The sequence below is a fragment of the Trichoplusia ni genome, chromosome 13, assembly GCF_003590095.1.
Source record: "Trichoplusia ni isolate ovarian cell line Hi5 chromosome 13, tn1, whole genome shotgun sequence".
Taxonomy (NCBI): domain Eukaryota; kingdom Metazoa; phylum Arthropoda; class Insecta; order Lepidoptera; family Noctuidae; genus Trichoplusia; species Trichoplusia ni.
In genome coordinates, this window is record NC_039490.1 from 8,192,082 (window position 1) to 8,208,690 (window position 16,609).

Here is a 16,609-nt window from a genome sequence, read left to right on the forward strand (position 1 = left end):
AATTTTCCATTAATTTGGTTTTTTGTTTGTCTTTCCATAGACGATGGAGCAATAATGAAATATTTTTTTAAAGAATAGATTTTATTTTTTCAGTAAAAAGGTTATTATAAATATACCAGTAATTTGTCTATAACGAGTATTTTATACACTTTTAAAGTATTTGTGCTAAGGAACACGTATTTATAAGATTTGTTGACAATTTTTACCGGTGCTAAAAACGCTGAAGCAAAACATTGTGTGGAAATCAGCACTCCTACGAATTTCGGAAGGGCGTGTTTCTAGAAGCTTAAATACCGTTTGTACATCAGCCATCAACAAAAAACAATTATTATGAAATTATTTCAAATATTACGTTTTCACGCCAGCTGTTTGATGACCCATCTATAATCACGTCTTTGTTTAAATTATCTATTTATAATTCGCTATACAATTTCCGTTTATTTTTTTTATCTTTTAATATCGATTGAAAATAATGAGTAAATTTTTGCAAATACGGACAAAACACATTTTACGTCACAATCCGCAATTGGCGCATCAGTACAAACCTAAATCCCTAAAACGAAAAAGATAATAACCTCTTATCGTCGCGGAATAAAACGTGAGGTTTCCTTAATTATACACTTAATGACACAACAGTAAAATCAAAGTTCATTTATTCAAGATAGGCTTCTAAATACTTCCAAAAAAAAACAACATCCCGTATCCCTCACTCTTTACTATGGAATAATAAAAATCCGTAACATTTGGATTTGAAATTTTACTAATATATCTTTTATAAAAAAAACGACTCCAGCATTAAGACATTTAATCTTTGTGTCGCGGGGGGTTTCACACCACAAAGACACTAAGACTCAGGACAAGCATTCGAGGGTCACACAAATACTTGTTCAACGTAGGAATCGAAACCACGACCACGAGGCGCTCAGTGGGTTTGGAGTGGTGACCTGAACCAATCGGTATCTGTAGAGTATTCAACTATTCCAGCCCATTTTTTGATATGAAACATATTTAGGGTCACACATTGAAAGTCCTCATATTGGACCTCATTGCTAGTAAAAATGTCAGTTTCGGTATGAATGTGTGTCGGATTGGATATCAACCAAGTCGACAAAATACAGTTGTCTTTTTTTTCATGAGTATTTTGTGATACAACTTCTGCCCCATTTTCTATAAGGGCGATTCATTTTACCTGTTGTCAACCAACTGTGGTTGACCGAAGAAAAAACATTTCTGGACTGTGATGGTTCACAAATGGGCTAACAACCAATCAATTTACTTGACTTGACACTTGTTCCTAGAAGACTTTCTGGCTCAAAAAACAATTATTATTGGTCATATCTTGCTTGCAAATCTTGCACTCATCACAATTGAGGTCAGATGATTTGACAACCGTTGTATCTTCAGCCTTTCAGATCTAGACTGTACTTCTATTTAAGCAGGAATATTATCGAATTTCAAATGTGATTTTTATACAATTCCTTGGTTACGGACAAAAGGTAAAATATTTAGTGATGTATTCAAAATAGTTCTGTAAATTGCGATATGCGAACAGAAGCCGTCCGTAATTTTATAATAATCTTTAAGTACCTACTGTAGGATCAACTATAGATAAACTATCTCGGTGATTTTTTTGTTATCAGTTCGTGAATAGTTATAAAATGTTTGGCCTGAAGCGCAAGAAAGTATTCTGTTAAAATGAAGCTCATAGTACTGACGGTTTTGCTGGCTTTGGCCTATGCCAAGCATGAAGAATACATCGGGTTAGTATTCATTTCCATATTCTTTTGTTTTCCTTGTGGTTTGTTATTTATTCACTTATGGTTTGTCATAATCTTTGATATAGTTGTCTTTTATCAGATTTTGTGCTACTAAAAGCAAAAAAATATCATTGAAAAAAAATTATATTTTATCCGCGATGAATTCTGGGCTTTTACGTTGCGTATCATTTTCCTACGTCACACCGCGTTGGTAAAAAAGCTAACGAATCCCCCATGACAGCATGCGTTACTTACGTCTCTATTATAGAAAAAGTTATGAAATTAATAATTAAATGTTTATTATAGGTGGAAGTCTTACTACGTGAGACCTGTTTCTGATGCTGACTTCAAAATCTTTGCGGCCATGATTGAGAGATACGAATTGGACATCTTGAGCCATCCGATCTCAAGTCGCGAAGGTGTCATCCTAGTCAAGCCTGAACACCAAGCTGGATTCGAACATGATGCTGCCGATGCCGGCATCTCTGTCAAGATTCATCGTGACAACATCAAGCAGTAATTATTATTTTTTGTTTCATAATTCTCGCAAAATTATTATTCACGAAAATTGTGTGTTAATAAGTTAAAAACCATTTAATTAAAAGTATTTATATAAAAAATGTTTAATTCCTACCTTGTGATTTTATATTTTTAATCTAAGTAGCACATTATTTACATATTTTTATATATTTACAGAGAGCTCGACTTTGATGACATGCAACTTGAAAGGCACAACCGGGAATCTTTCGCCAGGAATGGCGGACGGAACTTGCCTTACGACAGCTATCAGCAGATTGAAGCTGTAAGTAAATTCACATCGCCTATCTATTTTAAATTTAATCCATTAATAAAAATAATGAAAATCACTGCACATAAACATAAAATTGGATGCAAAATGAAATATCTCCAAGCCAAAATCAGGTTGCTAAAAAAAAGTGTTTTCTTAATTTTCAGATCAACGACTACCTTGATTACATTGGAGCCACCTACCCCGACGTTGCTAAGGTTGTGGATGCCGCGAACTCCTTCGAAGGTCGTCCTATCAAGTACGTCAAGATCTCCACCACCAACTTCGAGGATCACAGCAAACCTGTCATCGTCATCGACGGAGGCATCCACGCTAGGGAATGGATCTCCCCTCCTTCCGTCACCTACGCTATCAAAAAGTTGGTTGAAGACGTCACCGAACCAGACCTTTTGGACAGGTTTGACTGGATTCTTCTGCCAGTCGTCAACCCTGATGGATACAAATTTACCTTCACAAACGTGAGTATTATTCGATTTCGCATTCCCTGAGTGAGGGCGTGAGTTTAATATTAATGACTAATTTATATTTTCCTTTACAGAGCCGATTCTGGCGCAAGACTCGTTCAACTGACCAGAGCAGTCTCAGTTCTGTCTGCCCTGGTGTCGACGGCAACCGTAACTATGACTTCCACTTCGGCCCCATTGGTACTAGTAGCTCCGCTTGCTCCGACGTCTACCGTGGCTCCCAGGCATTCTCAGAAGTTGAAACCAGGGTCGTCAGGGACATCCTTCAAGAACATCTTTCGCGTGTTGCTTTATACTTAACGATGCACAGTTACGGAAGCATGATCTTATACCCATGGGGACACGATGGTTCCTTCTCTCACAATGCTTTTGGACTTCACGTAGTTGGAGTTGAAATGGCTAACGCTATTGATAAAGAATCTCTCCCCAACTTCCCGAGATACACTGTTGGAAATTCTGCCTTAGTACTCCACTACCCAGCGTCTGGTGCTTCAGAAGATTATGCTCACTCTATCGGAGTGCCTTTATCCTATACTTACGAATTACCTGGTCTGGCTGGCGGTTTGCAAGGATTCAATCTCAGCCCGATTCACATCCAGCAAGTAGTTCGCGAAACCTGGGCAGGAATCGCTGTGGGTGCCAGGAGAGCCGGAGACTTATTTAGAAAATAAAGACTGTTATCATATTTACTATCTTTTATTATAACTGTATCATTCACCTTTTGAAGAAAGTCACACCTTGGCCACCTAATCTTGTTCGTCTTTTTGTTTGGTTTGGTTGATGTGTAAAACTTGATATAAGAGATTTTCCTGCAAGCTCTAACGTGGAAGAATGTATCCTAACGAAGTTCTCAGATGTGCTGGTTACTAAGTTAATAATGTGTGTTCATTAAAAAAGCTGACTCAAATTTGGCAGGCAAAGAACCAAGCTCTACGGGTGGCTAGAGATATACATAAAAATAACACTAGACTTCAGGCTTATTTGTGTATAATAAGCCATTTTAAAAGTGGCAGAGATATCTAGTTAGAGCAATCTTCAGTACCAGCAGCTGCTATCAACAGACAATTTTTTTGATCTCAGAAAAAGTCATTTTCTACTCAAACTATGTTTAGCTAGCAGTTTCATCATTCTGGCGGATGGGTTACTTTATCTGAACCAATGATATAGGGAAGCGTTTATCAAAATTTTTGATATTTTCCCAATCTAACGTTACAATTTATAACATATTTCATCAGACTATGCAATGAATTAGGGATAAAATTTAACAAAATATTATCAGCTAATCCGTGTTTTTTAATGAAGATAAAAATATAGCAAAATGTAAAGGCATGAGGAATTGCAGCGCCTTGCCATGCACCGACTATGTCTCTTCCTCCGAGAGAGTGGGTGTCCATGAGGATTCCCTGAATAAAAAAAAATAAGCACTTTTCGCTGATTGACCCTTCATAAGTGGTTCTTTGAGTTAAGTATGTATGGTTAAGCAACTAGAACAGAGTAGCAACTGTGAATGTATATAATAAACCTTTTTCGTAATAGTCGAGATGAATTCAATGCCAAACATTCTAAACAAAATATAGAACAAAATTCAAATGCAAGAAGCAATTGACTTCCTTTCTTTCTTTGGGTTCAAAACAGATCAAACGAGATTAAATTCAATGAAATTCAAAATGAGGCTATTTAATTATATTGCTGAGGTCCTGTGCCCACCTTTCAGCTCCAGCATCAGATCAGCTCAATGTCTACCTCTGCTAGTGGAAAATTACGTTTTCAAGCCAGCTGTTTGATGATCTTTTTATAATCACGTCTATGTAAATTATCTATTTTATAATTCGCTATAACATTTCCGTTTATTTTTATCTTTGAATATCGATTATAAATAATGAGTGAATTTCGCCAAACGCACAGGTGGCACAGTACATACCTAAATCCCTAAAATGAAAAGATACCTTTATCACCAATAAATAACACGTGCTGTTTCCTAAATATACCCAATTCTTTCATAATTATTTGAAATCATCAAATGACTCCTTCCGTTTTAAGTTGAGCAGAGGGCAATGTCATACATACATACATAACCACGTGTTACGTGTTGGTTAACAAAGGGTAAAAATCGGAATCCCATTTACCGAGGTCTGAGACGTGAGATTAAGCAAACTCTATCCTTAAAAGTGACGCCATGACTAAGTTCCTTCTCTGTAATTTGATCAATTTACGTTTGCAAGACCGAAGGAAAATTACGAATCCAATAATCATAAAACTAACTGACGAACATGGAAAAAAAATCTCATCATCCAAATTTCATTAGTAGAACAAAAATGAAGAAGTATACGGCAAAAGGAGGTTGTGTATATAAGTATTTTAGATTGAAGAGTTGAGTTTTGACAAACCGGAATGTTAGTCCTTAACTATGTTTCTTTTCAGGTTATTTATTCCTGTCCCTCCGAAGGCTGGTCTAATATAACTGTGGTATAATTAAACTACTACTTGGAACCTTCTAACCACAACTGAGATCAGATGATTTGACAACCGATTGATTTCTTCAGTTTGTGTATAGTTATAATTGTTTTGGTATGAGGAGTAAACGATTATACGGTAGTCTGTTACAATGAAGCTAATTCTACTCACGGCTTTGTGTGTTTTGGTTTGTGCCAAGCATGAAGAATACATCGGGTTAGTATTAATTTTAATATTTTTTTGTTTTCCTATATTATAACCTTGACCATTCACTACTGGTTAAAGATTTGAAGAAGAAGAGGACTTTGATAAAGTTCATCAGATTCTGTTGAAAAAAAAATGCAGAAATATGTTTATTCCGCGGTAAATTCTGGGTTTAGGCTTATAATCTTGACGCCACCTTTTTCGTTTTGGAATGATTATCCGGCAAAGTGGGATATCCTACTTGAAAACCAGTTATCAAATTAATAACTAAATTTTTATTACAGATGGAAGTCTTACTACGTGAGACCTGTTTCTAAAGCTGATTTCAAAATCTTTAGGGCCATGATAGAGAGATACGAACTGGACATCTTAAGGCATCCGATCTCAGGTCGCGAAGGTATCATCCTAGTCAAACCTGAACATCAAGCTGGGTTCAAACAAGAGGCTGCTGCTGCCGGCATCTCTGTCAAGATTCACCGGGAGAACGTAAAACAGTAATTATATTTTTCGTCGTAGAATTATTATTAGCGAAATGATCAAAAATTGAAAAAGGTGTGTTATGTCTCGAAATACTGAGTTTTTTTTTAAATGGTTTTTCAAGTTACGTATAAATTGTTAACTCAAAAGTATTTATGTCCATTAATTTGAAATATTATTTTTCATTGGTTACATGAATAAGATTATTCATCCAAATAGCTCCATATTTACTCATATTTATTGCAATTACAGAGAACTGGACTTTGATGACATGCGAATTAAAAGGCACAACCGGGAATGCTTTGCCAGGAACGGTGGACGCAAGTTGCCTTACGAGAGCTACCAGCAGATTGAAGCTGTGAGTAACTTCATGACTCTTATCAATTTAAAATTTCAGGCAATAATAAAAATTATCAAGATCCAATTTTACGTTCGTATGCAGTGGCATATGAACATAAGATTAAATGAAAAAAGTAATTAATCTTAAAATTTTCATTTTCAGATAAATAACTACACCGATTACATTGGAGCCACCTACCCTAAAGTTGCCAAGGTCGTGGATGCCGCTAAGTCCTTCGAAGGTCGTCCTATCAAGTACATCAAGATCTCCACCACCAACTTCGAGAATCACAGGAAACCCGTCATCTTCATTGATGGAGGAATCCACGCTAGGGAATGGATCGCCCCTCCTTCTGTCACCTACGCTATCAAAAAGTTGGTTGAAGATGTTACCCAAAAAGACCTTTTAGATAGGTTTGACTGGATTCTTTTGCCAGTCGTCAACCCTGACGGATACAAATTCACTTTTACCAAAGTGAGTAATATTTTATTGTGCATTAAATTAAAATTATTAGGATTACGGCACAGAGTTTGGGAGTGAGTTTAATATTAACAACTGTGTTTATTTGCCTTTACAGAGCCGATTTTGGCGCAAGACTCGTTCAAAAGGCCAGAGCACTATCACTCAAATCTGCCCCGGTGTCGACGGCAACCGTAACTATGACTTCCGCTTCGGTACCGTCGGTAGCAATCACTACGCTTGCTCTGACGTCTACTGTGGCTCCCAGGCATTCTCAGAAGTTGAAACCAGGGTCGTCAGGGACATCCTTCAAGAAAATCTTTCTCGCGTTGCTTTATACGTAACCATGCACAGTTTTGCGAGCGTGATCCTATACCCATGGGCACACGATGGTTCCCGTTCTCACAATATATTTGACCTTCACTCCGTTGGAGTGGAAATGGCTAGTGCTATTCATAAAAAATCTCTTCCCAACTTCCCGAAATATATTGTTGGAAATTCTGCTTTAGTACTCAACTACCTAGCATCTGGTACTTCTATAGACTATGCTCACTCTATCGGGATAAATTTAACCTACGCTTTTGAATTACCTGGTATCTCTGAAGATTTGGAAGGTTTTAATCTCAGCCCGGATTACATCGAACAAGTAGTTCGCGAAACCTGGGCAGGAATTGTTGTGGGTGCCAGGAAAGCTGGAGACTTATTTATAAAATAAAGACTGTTATCAGACTTATGATCTTTTATTTCAACTAAACCTATAATTGGCATAGGTAACTTTAATCGGTACTTCATTCAACTTATTAAGAAAGGTATAGAGTATCTTAGCCAGTCTGACAATTTTTTGTCCATAGACTTCTGACGTGAAAACGTTTTTTTTTAATGTTCTTTTTTGTGAAACGAAAGAAAAACTACATCTTACAGCTGTAGTATTGATTTAAAAAATTGCTGTCTTAACTAATTTTATTATCCCGCATTATCTAATCATGGAAGAGATTCAAAAATAATCAGTGAAACAATTAATGCTTGTACAAAGCGATTTATTGACACGTGCTTGTAATACGTATCTTAATGCTTTTGTGACACGCCTATTTATTGCACCTCGTTAAGGAAACGTTAAGGAAACCTAACTGTCCTACTAGCACTTGACTCGTTTTCATCATTTTTGATCGTCTGTCGTCAATTTAAGTTCTTTAGTAATAAAACACGTATGTAGTATATTTTTTATTATACGTGGATTCAAAATATAAATATTGCTCTATTTCCTCTGCATCAAATTTCTGTTAGTTCAATTGTTCATTCCATTTTCCGATATTGACTATGAAAATTTGAAATTCAAATTTTAAAAAATTGCTATAACCTTTTACAGTAACACTTTTTATGATGCAACTATCATAAAGTGAGTTTTGCTTTTTTTCTGTTCTGATAGAGGCCAATGAATTTGATGTTTTTTTTATTATTATTTTTACGAGTGTCCAATATGGGTCAATCATCTAGTTATTCAACTTGAAAGCATTGTAAATACATCATAATAAGAAGAGCAATTATCTCCTAAACAAAGATATACAATTTATACTACGCCATCTATTGCATTAATGTAGAACTATATCGCCATCGATGTAATAAATGTATAGAAAATTGATTATAGTTCCAGTAAATATCAAAAGATGTCGCTTATATAAAAGAGATAACGGCTCAAGATATTTTTGTATATATTTCTTACATGTTGATAAAAATTAGTAAGCGAGAAAAGTAAATGGTTTGTAAATTACCTATACGTCTAAAGACATATCTATGGTTAAGGATATATACTTAGGTTAAAGTTTATCTACATCTACGCAATAAGGTATTTGACTACAACAATCTGTTTAGTTCGTCAGATAGATTTCCTAAAAATATTGAAATCTTCCCGAAATCGAGGTATAATTCGCGTTAGTACAAGTATTCTTTTACATTAATATTTAACAGATATTTTTAGTCAAATACTATTATATGTTATTTAATGTATATTATATAAAAATAATATTGTAATAAAAATGTGAACTATTATATGAATGGTGTGTACACCTGTAAGTGACATATTTACACTGCAGGGAAAAAAATATAATAATTGTATACATAATATTTGTAAATATGTTGTTGGTGTGCCTTTAATTAATAAATAAATAAATAAATACTTTATTCTATAAGTCTATTTCTATAAGTGTGGAAATCACATTTTTTACGTGAGACAGGACATCTGGAACTAATTGGTTTTTAATCCTTTTATCAGTCGCATTTATTAAATAGATAATGTGTCATCACGTTTGATATCATGAACGTGATGATACTAAATTATCTATCTTTCGGCGCCATTCATATACCTGTACTACAGGTAGATTCTTGCTTTGGAAACTAAACTATTATTCTAGTTAAAGAGAAAAGGCACGATACACTGCACGTAGCTGCATCTCACTTCCACAAAGGCGACTTGTTTCGTTGATTGTAAAAACGTGATTCTGTTAATACAACACAAGTATGAATACTGCAAATGTTGAATGTGATTATTTGGATTAAACAAAAATATGTTATTTCCCTTTAGATAGGAATCTTTGAATCGAAAGACTAGTTATTTAAGTTTTCCTCAAAATTGTTTCGACGATGGATGAATTCGTGAAAAAATTTAAAGATAAAAATAGTCAATGTGTGAATCCACGGTGTAAGCAACCTAATTTCATCAAAAAAGACATTCCGCTTGTCACACGCACTCATACTTGTACAAACTTTCGCATCTCTAATATTACCTGAATTTTAAAAATTCTCAAATATGACTTTTTAATTTAGCAAGACACATAGAATTGGTGAAAACTTAAAGGAACCCGTGTTTCATCGTTTTTTTTCTAGATATACTCTGTGTCTTATTAATTTCAACTTAATTATAGGAAGTCTCTCAATTGTGATTTCTCTACATACCGAAATGATTTTTTCATACCCATCCTTATTTTTTTCCTCCATCGATAAATTTGTTCTTCTTCTTTGTTTCTTATCTTACTTTTATCGGATGTTACTTTCAAAATAATTACCGATGATTATTACAGTTAATTGTTAGTACAGTTACTAACAATTAACCACAATGAGGTATTTACTGGTTTTTTGCTTGTGTTTATATGGAGTTTGGCTAAGCATGAAGCATATGATGGGTAAGATGATAATTCTAAATACTATAACTAATGAACTGAAAATAATATTAATTTTAAAGACGCAGTTATTATTTTAGAGTTATATTATACTCTAGTCACCAAAGAAATTAACTTAGACATTATGTTTAATATAAAAAATAACTTTAAAATCACAACGCACGCTTACTATTTTAGCCACGCAGTTTACGAAGTTACTGTAGACAATGTTGATGAAGCAAAAATAATCAATGACATTGAAAATGATCTGCTCGTGGATGTATGGACACATGCAGCTCCGGATCGTCCTGGTCAAGTGCTAGTACCTAAAATCAAGAGAGATTCATTTGAAAATGCCCTTAATGACGCTGGAGTACAATACTGAGTTGTAGATGAAAATATTAAAAAGTAAGAAAAAGAAAATTATTTTCAAATCGATCGTTGTAAATCCTACTAATAATTAGTACGTTGGATGTATGGATGTTTGTTCCTGTTCCAAGCAAAAACTACTGAACAAATCTAGACGAAACTTGGTACGCAGATAGTTTATATATAGGTTATTTCATATGCTATTTTCTGAACAAAGGAATTTAAACTTATAACTAGGTAGATTCTTATAAATAAAAATGTTAAAAAATGTTAGGACCAGAAGGAAGATAAAATAAATGCACCATAAATTCGATCCCGATCTGATTTCAGTACAATACTAAACAAATTTGAGGGCAACGGCCATAAATTACTTTGAATTTGTTTTAAATATTATCTAAATCACTTATGTACACACACATCAATCTTCATCAATCTGAGATTAGTGATAACTAAGCACATGGATTGCATCTATACAAAACATTGTACATTTATTTTAAACGAATAAAAAGCAACTAGCGAAATTCAATGTCAAGCATAGATTGGCCCTAGTAGACATCCCTGGATGAACTGACTGCGTGATAAAGCAAAGATAACTCTATACAATTGTTCCTGTCAGAAAACAAGGGAGTAAGAGACTTTGACAACACAGATACAATAGATAACTAATAAAATCTTCAATTGGATATAAATTAATATTCATTTTCGACAAGTGATATGAGTCAAACGCTTCAGTTCAAAATATTAGAGGGGTTCAATCAGCGTCAGCACTCGGAGATATATAACTTGTTTGTAGTTAACCTTATTACAAAACTATGAATATTAATAATATGACTTCATGACACCATTGATGAAATTCGAGCATTATCATTGAGAAATTTGTCCCTTAAAAAAATTCTAGAGATAAGAACGTTAGCAAACTACCTTGTAGAACACGTTTTCTGTATTTTTAATCAAAGATTAAATATTTAATGAATTTATTAATCAGTCATCATTACTATCGATGCGATAAGAAATCTTTTTTCTAATCCCCGGTTTAGTATATAATAAGAATCAAGTTTGAATTTGAGTTTGTTTGTTCACGACTTTTTAGCTATATTTTAAGTATGCTCCATCCAACAATTGTTTTCGATAAATGGGATTTAAAGAACATAAATGCCCTTACTACGATCTCTGTTGCCATTGTGGAAACAAGACTTTGCAGCAATCAGTATTGTGTATAATCTCGAACGCATTGAAATTAAACTCGAGTTTAAGAGAAAAGGTCAAAGAAAATTGAGCAGAGTCCTTCGTGACTTTTCCTTAATTGGAAAACATGAATTTTACCTTGCAATTTATGCTTATTTTACCTTAATTATAGTCATCTTTTACCTTCCTATTATCACACGCTAATATACTATCCACACCAACAACTTTATTTATCATTTGCACATCCGCTACGAGAATCAAGCTGACTCCATATAACCCTTACAAAATCGGAACTCTAATCTACTGATTGATTTCCCGGACTTGATCATGACGTAGATTGATTAATAGACCATACACTATTTTGACGCCTAAATTTTATCATCGATAATTATAAAGATATTGCGAAATAAGTAATTAAGAGTTCTGCTTGATGACAAACGCTAGGGATATCTTAATCCCTTTTATTTTATTTTTTTATTTTTTATCGTACTTTTATCGGATGTGTCTTGGCATATAACCACTGCTGGCTCTGAAAGATATTTGTTAGTATTTGTTGGTGATCACGATGAGGTCTTTGCTGGTGTTTTGCTTGTGTTTGTATGGAGTTTGGGCTAAACATGAAGTTTATGATGGGTAAGACAGGCATTTATCATTTTTAATGCTCTTTTGGTTCTAATATTTTAATTATACATGTCATGTAAACAAGAGAGTGAGTAAGAACTAACTTTGTAGATTTTTTTAATGGAAATTTGTTATTGATTTGATGAAAGTGACAATTGTGAAAATTCATTGAATAATAGATATTTTATAAACATTTAAAGCAAATTATATTTGCTTAGCTTGTTTACTTCTTAGCTCATTAAAATGGTTTACCTAAGCTAAGTCACACCGTAACCGATAATAGCTTAATATGAGACGATTATTTTCAGTACTGGTCAAGTTCCAACCATATTCCTAAAAAAAGCCTTCATAAGTTGATCAGAAACGAGAAATAATGATTGACCGTACTATTCCAGATCTGCAGTCTACGAAGTATCTGTCAACGATGTTAATGAGATCAAATTCATCAACCAATTAGAGAATGAGTTGTTTGTTGATGTATGGTCTCATGCCATGCCTGGTCGCCCCGGTCAAGTGCTAGTTCCTAAAGACAAGAGAGATCAATTCGAAAGCGCCCTTAAAGATTTTGGATTAACATACAAGGTTGTTCAAGAGGATGTCAGAAAGTAAGTAATTAATGAAATTGATTATGTAAATAATGATTCCGTGAAATGAAAGACACATGCCTTAATATTTGTGAAAATAATGATATATGATAATTTAAATGGTAAATTGATATTCTAATGTTATAATTATGTGTCTGCTTAATACCTAATCCTAATACTGTATTTTTCTCTCATTTTGTGTTATCTCAATTGGAAATACGTGTTAGCATAAATAAATAAAATAATTCAATTAATTTATTGAATCGAAGATAAAACAGAACGGAAACGTAATAAGAAGGTTAAAACTAACTCACTTCTTAGCTGTTTGCTTTAATATGAGTACTTGATGAAAACTTATCAAATGACTTTTCTCTCACAGGCAATTGGAACTTGAAGACAGACTGCTAGCAGCCGCTGCAGCAAGAAGCTCCAAGAACTCGTCCCGTCTCTCATTCGACACCATCCACACATATGATGAGGTATGAATCCTATTAAATCTTGTGATGAATATGGAAAGGCGAAATTTTTACCCACTCCAAGGAAGGAAATTAAACCTTGTGTCGTGATTCGTAAACAGCCAAGTCGCATACTTATTATTTCTAATTCACCAGAATTTTTGTTTGATTGTATCTATTGTTTAGAGCAGATAAAGCATTAACTAATATTTTCAGGTCGATGCCTATTTGGAAGAGCTTGGCAAGACATACCCTGATGTAGTGACTGTCGTCGTCGCCGGCAACAGCATCGAAGGCAGACCCATCAAGTACCTCAGAATCTCCACTACCGACTTCCAGGTCAGTTTCATTAAAGACTAGCACTGACCCATAAATATTCCTGAATGATTCAAAGAAATTTGATCATTTTTTTTATTTTATTCATGAAAAAAAAAATGTATTCTCGAAAGTTTTTAAAGAGCCCAATTATTGTTTTAGGATACCAGCAAACCCATCGTCATGATGCAGTCACTCCTTCACGCCCGTGAATGGATCACCCTCCCTGCCACTCTCTACGCCATCCAGAAACTCGTGATTGACGTCACTGAGTCTGATCTCTTGCAAGAGATCGACTGGATCATTCTACCCGTCGCTAACCCTGATGGTTATTCTTGGACTCACACTAATGTAAGTGGTTATTTTGATCACAACTTTAGAGTTCGGTTATGTAGAATATGTTTTATTTTAAAGTACTTCATTAACATTCGCAGAAATATACGCAAAAATTCTTCCGTTATCAAACAGCTTATTATTTCTTTTTACTTGATAAGCACTGAAGCGTTTCAATCTAATTACTTATCTCCTATATTATCATCCACAGTCTCGTTTCTGGAGGAAGAACCGCGCCACGGGCTTCATGGTTGGAGACTTTTGCGCCGGTGTAGACCTCAACAGGAACTTTGACATTCACTGGTCCACTGCCTCCAGTGGCAGCGTCTGCTCCGACACCTTCCACGGCCGCGGGCCCTTCTCCGAACCTGAAACCAAGGCCATCCACGACGTCCTAGCCATCTACGGATCCCGTGTTGCCTTATACCTGGATATCCATAGCTTTGGCAGCATGATCCTCTTCGGCTACGGCAACGGAGTCTTACCTTCTAATGCTTTGACTATCAACTTGGTTGGAGTCAACATGGCCCAAGCTATTGACAGAGTTAAGTGGCCACAGAACAGGAATTACATCGTTGGTAATATTGCCCACGTGTTGTACGATGCGTCCGGCGGTGCAAGTGACTACGCTATGGTGGCTGGTGCACCTTTATCTTACACCTTCGAATTGCCAGCTTTCAATAACAACCACAACACGCTTAACGGTTTCCTCGTTGACCCTGCCTTCATTGAACAGGCTGGATTTGAAACTTGGGAAGGTATCAAGGTTGGAGCCAGAGCGGCTGCCTCTTACTTTAGGAATCGCAATTATGTTTAAGATTTTGATCTAATAGTATATTTATTGAATAAAAGACCTGAATCATCAAAACTTTATGCATTTTTTCTCACTTCTCTCTCATTCTTTCTCACTCGCACTCACTCAGCCTTTCGCCTTCGTTAATGTCAAGTCGGAGTCATGATCAAAGAAAACTGGATCAAATAATAGTAGGTAAACCACTATTATATTATGTATATCAAAATATCCACATACGAACTAAATTTTAGTCGTTAAAACTCTTCAGATAAATCTTTCGAAACCGTCAGTAAAATTCCCATCTAAAAATCTTTTCACCGTCGTTCTAAGATTAATTTTATCGACATTTCGACGAGACATCACTACGCGTCGAGTTCAACAACGAATGGTAATGCGATGTAATCCTAGCGCCGGAACTTTTCAATGAATTTAGCATACCGCTGCAACCCTGCATCTAAAGACTTGCTGTTTTGATTTTTGAGAACAACTTTTAATTTAATTCATAATGGCTGCCCGAAGTAGTTAAAGACAATTAAAACTACAAGAATACTGTTTTAGGGTCTCGTAGCCGAAGGATAAAAACGGAATCCTGGTTTAGAAAAACGCTGTCCACGTTTGTCCGTCTGTTCGTTTGTGTGTTGCTAGGTTGTATCTCAAGAACAGGTACTTTGAAGAGGTAAACAATCTTGGTATGTCGTTTAAAACATACACATATTAATTAAGTAAACGACTGATTTATTTGAGTGATATATTTGAGTTGGTGATTTATTCTTAAACAGTTTCTAAACAAAATGAGAGTAGATAAATAAATTGAGTATACTTAGATAGTCTAAAAATTACAGACAATACGCTTCTGTTATATTTTATGACCCAAGTTTTATTGCAAACTTATTTTCCTTGAACCTATTTGTAGGGAACTCTTAGCGTCGCGAGTCCGACTCTTACTTGACCAGACTCATTTAAGTTTTTTTCAATGAGTTCGGTGTAAAATTGTACATTCTTTTCTTTTGTTATAATTTTCTTTAAAACATTAAAGAGTGGTATTCATTTAGGCAGCAGATAATGGAAAAGTATAATTTTGATAAAGTTAGAAAAAGTCATGGACTTGTAACTCTATTAAGTAGAACTATCTATTAAGTAGCTAACTAATTACATCACGTATGAACAATATCATGGGCATTCTATTAGAGTTCATAGTGTATACGACCCTCTGCTAGGCACAGGTCTCTTCTAACAAAGGGAAGGTTTTGAGCATTGATCACTGCGGGTTGCCGATATCATAACATTATTTTTCCCTTCACTATTGGTCAGTTGTGTCTTAAATTTATAAAGAAAGAACATAAACCTTTGAATAAATCACATTGGTACTTTGAACCGAAACCGAACCGGCACCTCCTGCATATATTATCCATGCGTAGAACCGCAAGGCCACTACGACATTAGCTTTAAATTATTGGACACAAATTAATACAAAAGCATTCATCATCGGCTTAGCCATTTCCCAACTATGTTGGTGTCGGCTTCCAGTCTAACCGGTGTTTTACAAGGAGCGACTGCTTATCTGAGCTCCTCAACCCAGTTACCTAGGCAACACAATACCCCTTGGTTAGACTGGTTTTCAGACTTTCAAGCTTCTTTAACGACTGTCAAAGAGGCAGGAATAACAGCCGGGACCCACAATTAAAAGTGCCTTCCGAAACACGGATTCATACAAAAGCATTGTTTCTATTAAATCAATATTAAAAAGCGTATTTCCTTTCTGTCTTTACAGGAACAAAGCCCACTAAAACCTCAAGAAATTTCTTATCTCAAGACCACCAAAAAGTTTATATATTAAAG

The 16,609-nt window shown here is 35.0% G+C and overlaps 3 protein-coding genes across 3 annotated transcripts; all 3 read left to right on the forward strand.

The window, feature by feature from the left end:
• The first annotated feature begins 1,651 nt into the window (after positions 1–1,651).
• LOC113500065 (carboxypeptidase B-like) lies at positions 1,652–3,714 on the forward strand. The gene is made up of 5 exons (XM_026880736.1): positions 1,652–1,760; positions 2,064–2,273; positions 2,454–2,559; positions 2,712–3,023; positions 3,104–3,714. The coding sequence occupies exons 1-5, from the start codon at positions 1,696–1,698 to the stop codon at positions 3,698–3,700; spliced, it is 1,290 nt and encodes a 429-aa protein (XP_026736537.1). The 5' UTR covers positions 1,652–1,695; the 3' UTR covers positions 3,701–3,714.
• A 1,710-nt stretch (positions 3,715–5,424) lies between these two features.
• LOC113500032 (carboxypeptidase B-like) lies at positions 5,425–7,678 on the forward strand. Its single transcript, XM_026880675.1, has 5 exons — positions 5,425–5,699; positions 5,972–6,181; positions 6,417–6,522; positions 6,667–6,978; positions 7,082–7,678. The coding sequence occupies exons 1-5, from the start codon at positions 5,635–5,637 to the stop codon at positions 7,676–7,678; spliced, it is 1,290 nt and encodes a 429-aa protein (XP_026736476.1). The 5' UTR covers positions 5,425–5,634.
• A 4,510-nt stretch (positions 7,679–12,188) lies between these two features.
• On the forward strand, positions 12,189–14,846 carry LOC113500031 (carboxypeptidase B-like). Its single transcript, XM_026880674.1, has 6 exons — positions 12,189–12,302; positions 12,686–12,895; positions 13,254–13,353; positions 13,546–13,668; positions 13,807–13,995; positions 14,189–14,846. Exons 1-6 carry the CDS (start codon positions 12,235–12,237, stop codon positions 14,792–14,794), a joined length of 1,296 nt encoding a protein of 431 aa, XP_026736475.1. The 5' UTR covers positions 12,189–12,234; the 3' UTR covers positions 14,795–14,846.
• Positions 14,847–16,609: the final 1,763 nt, after the last annotated feature.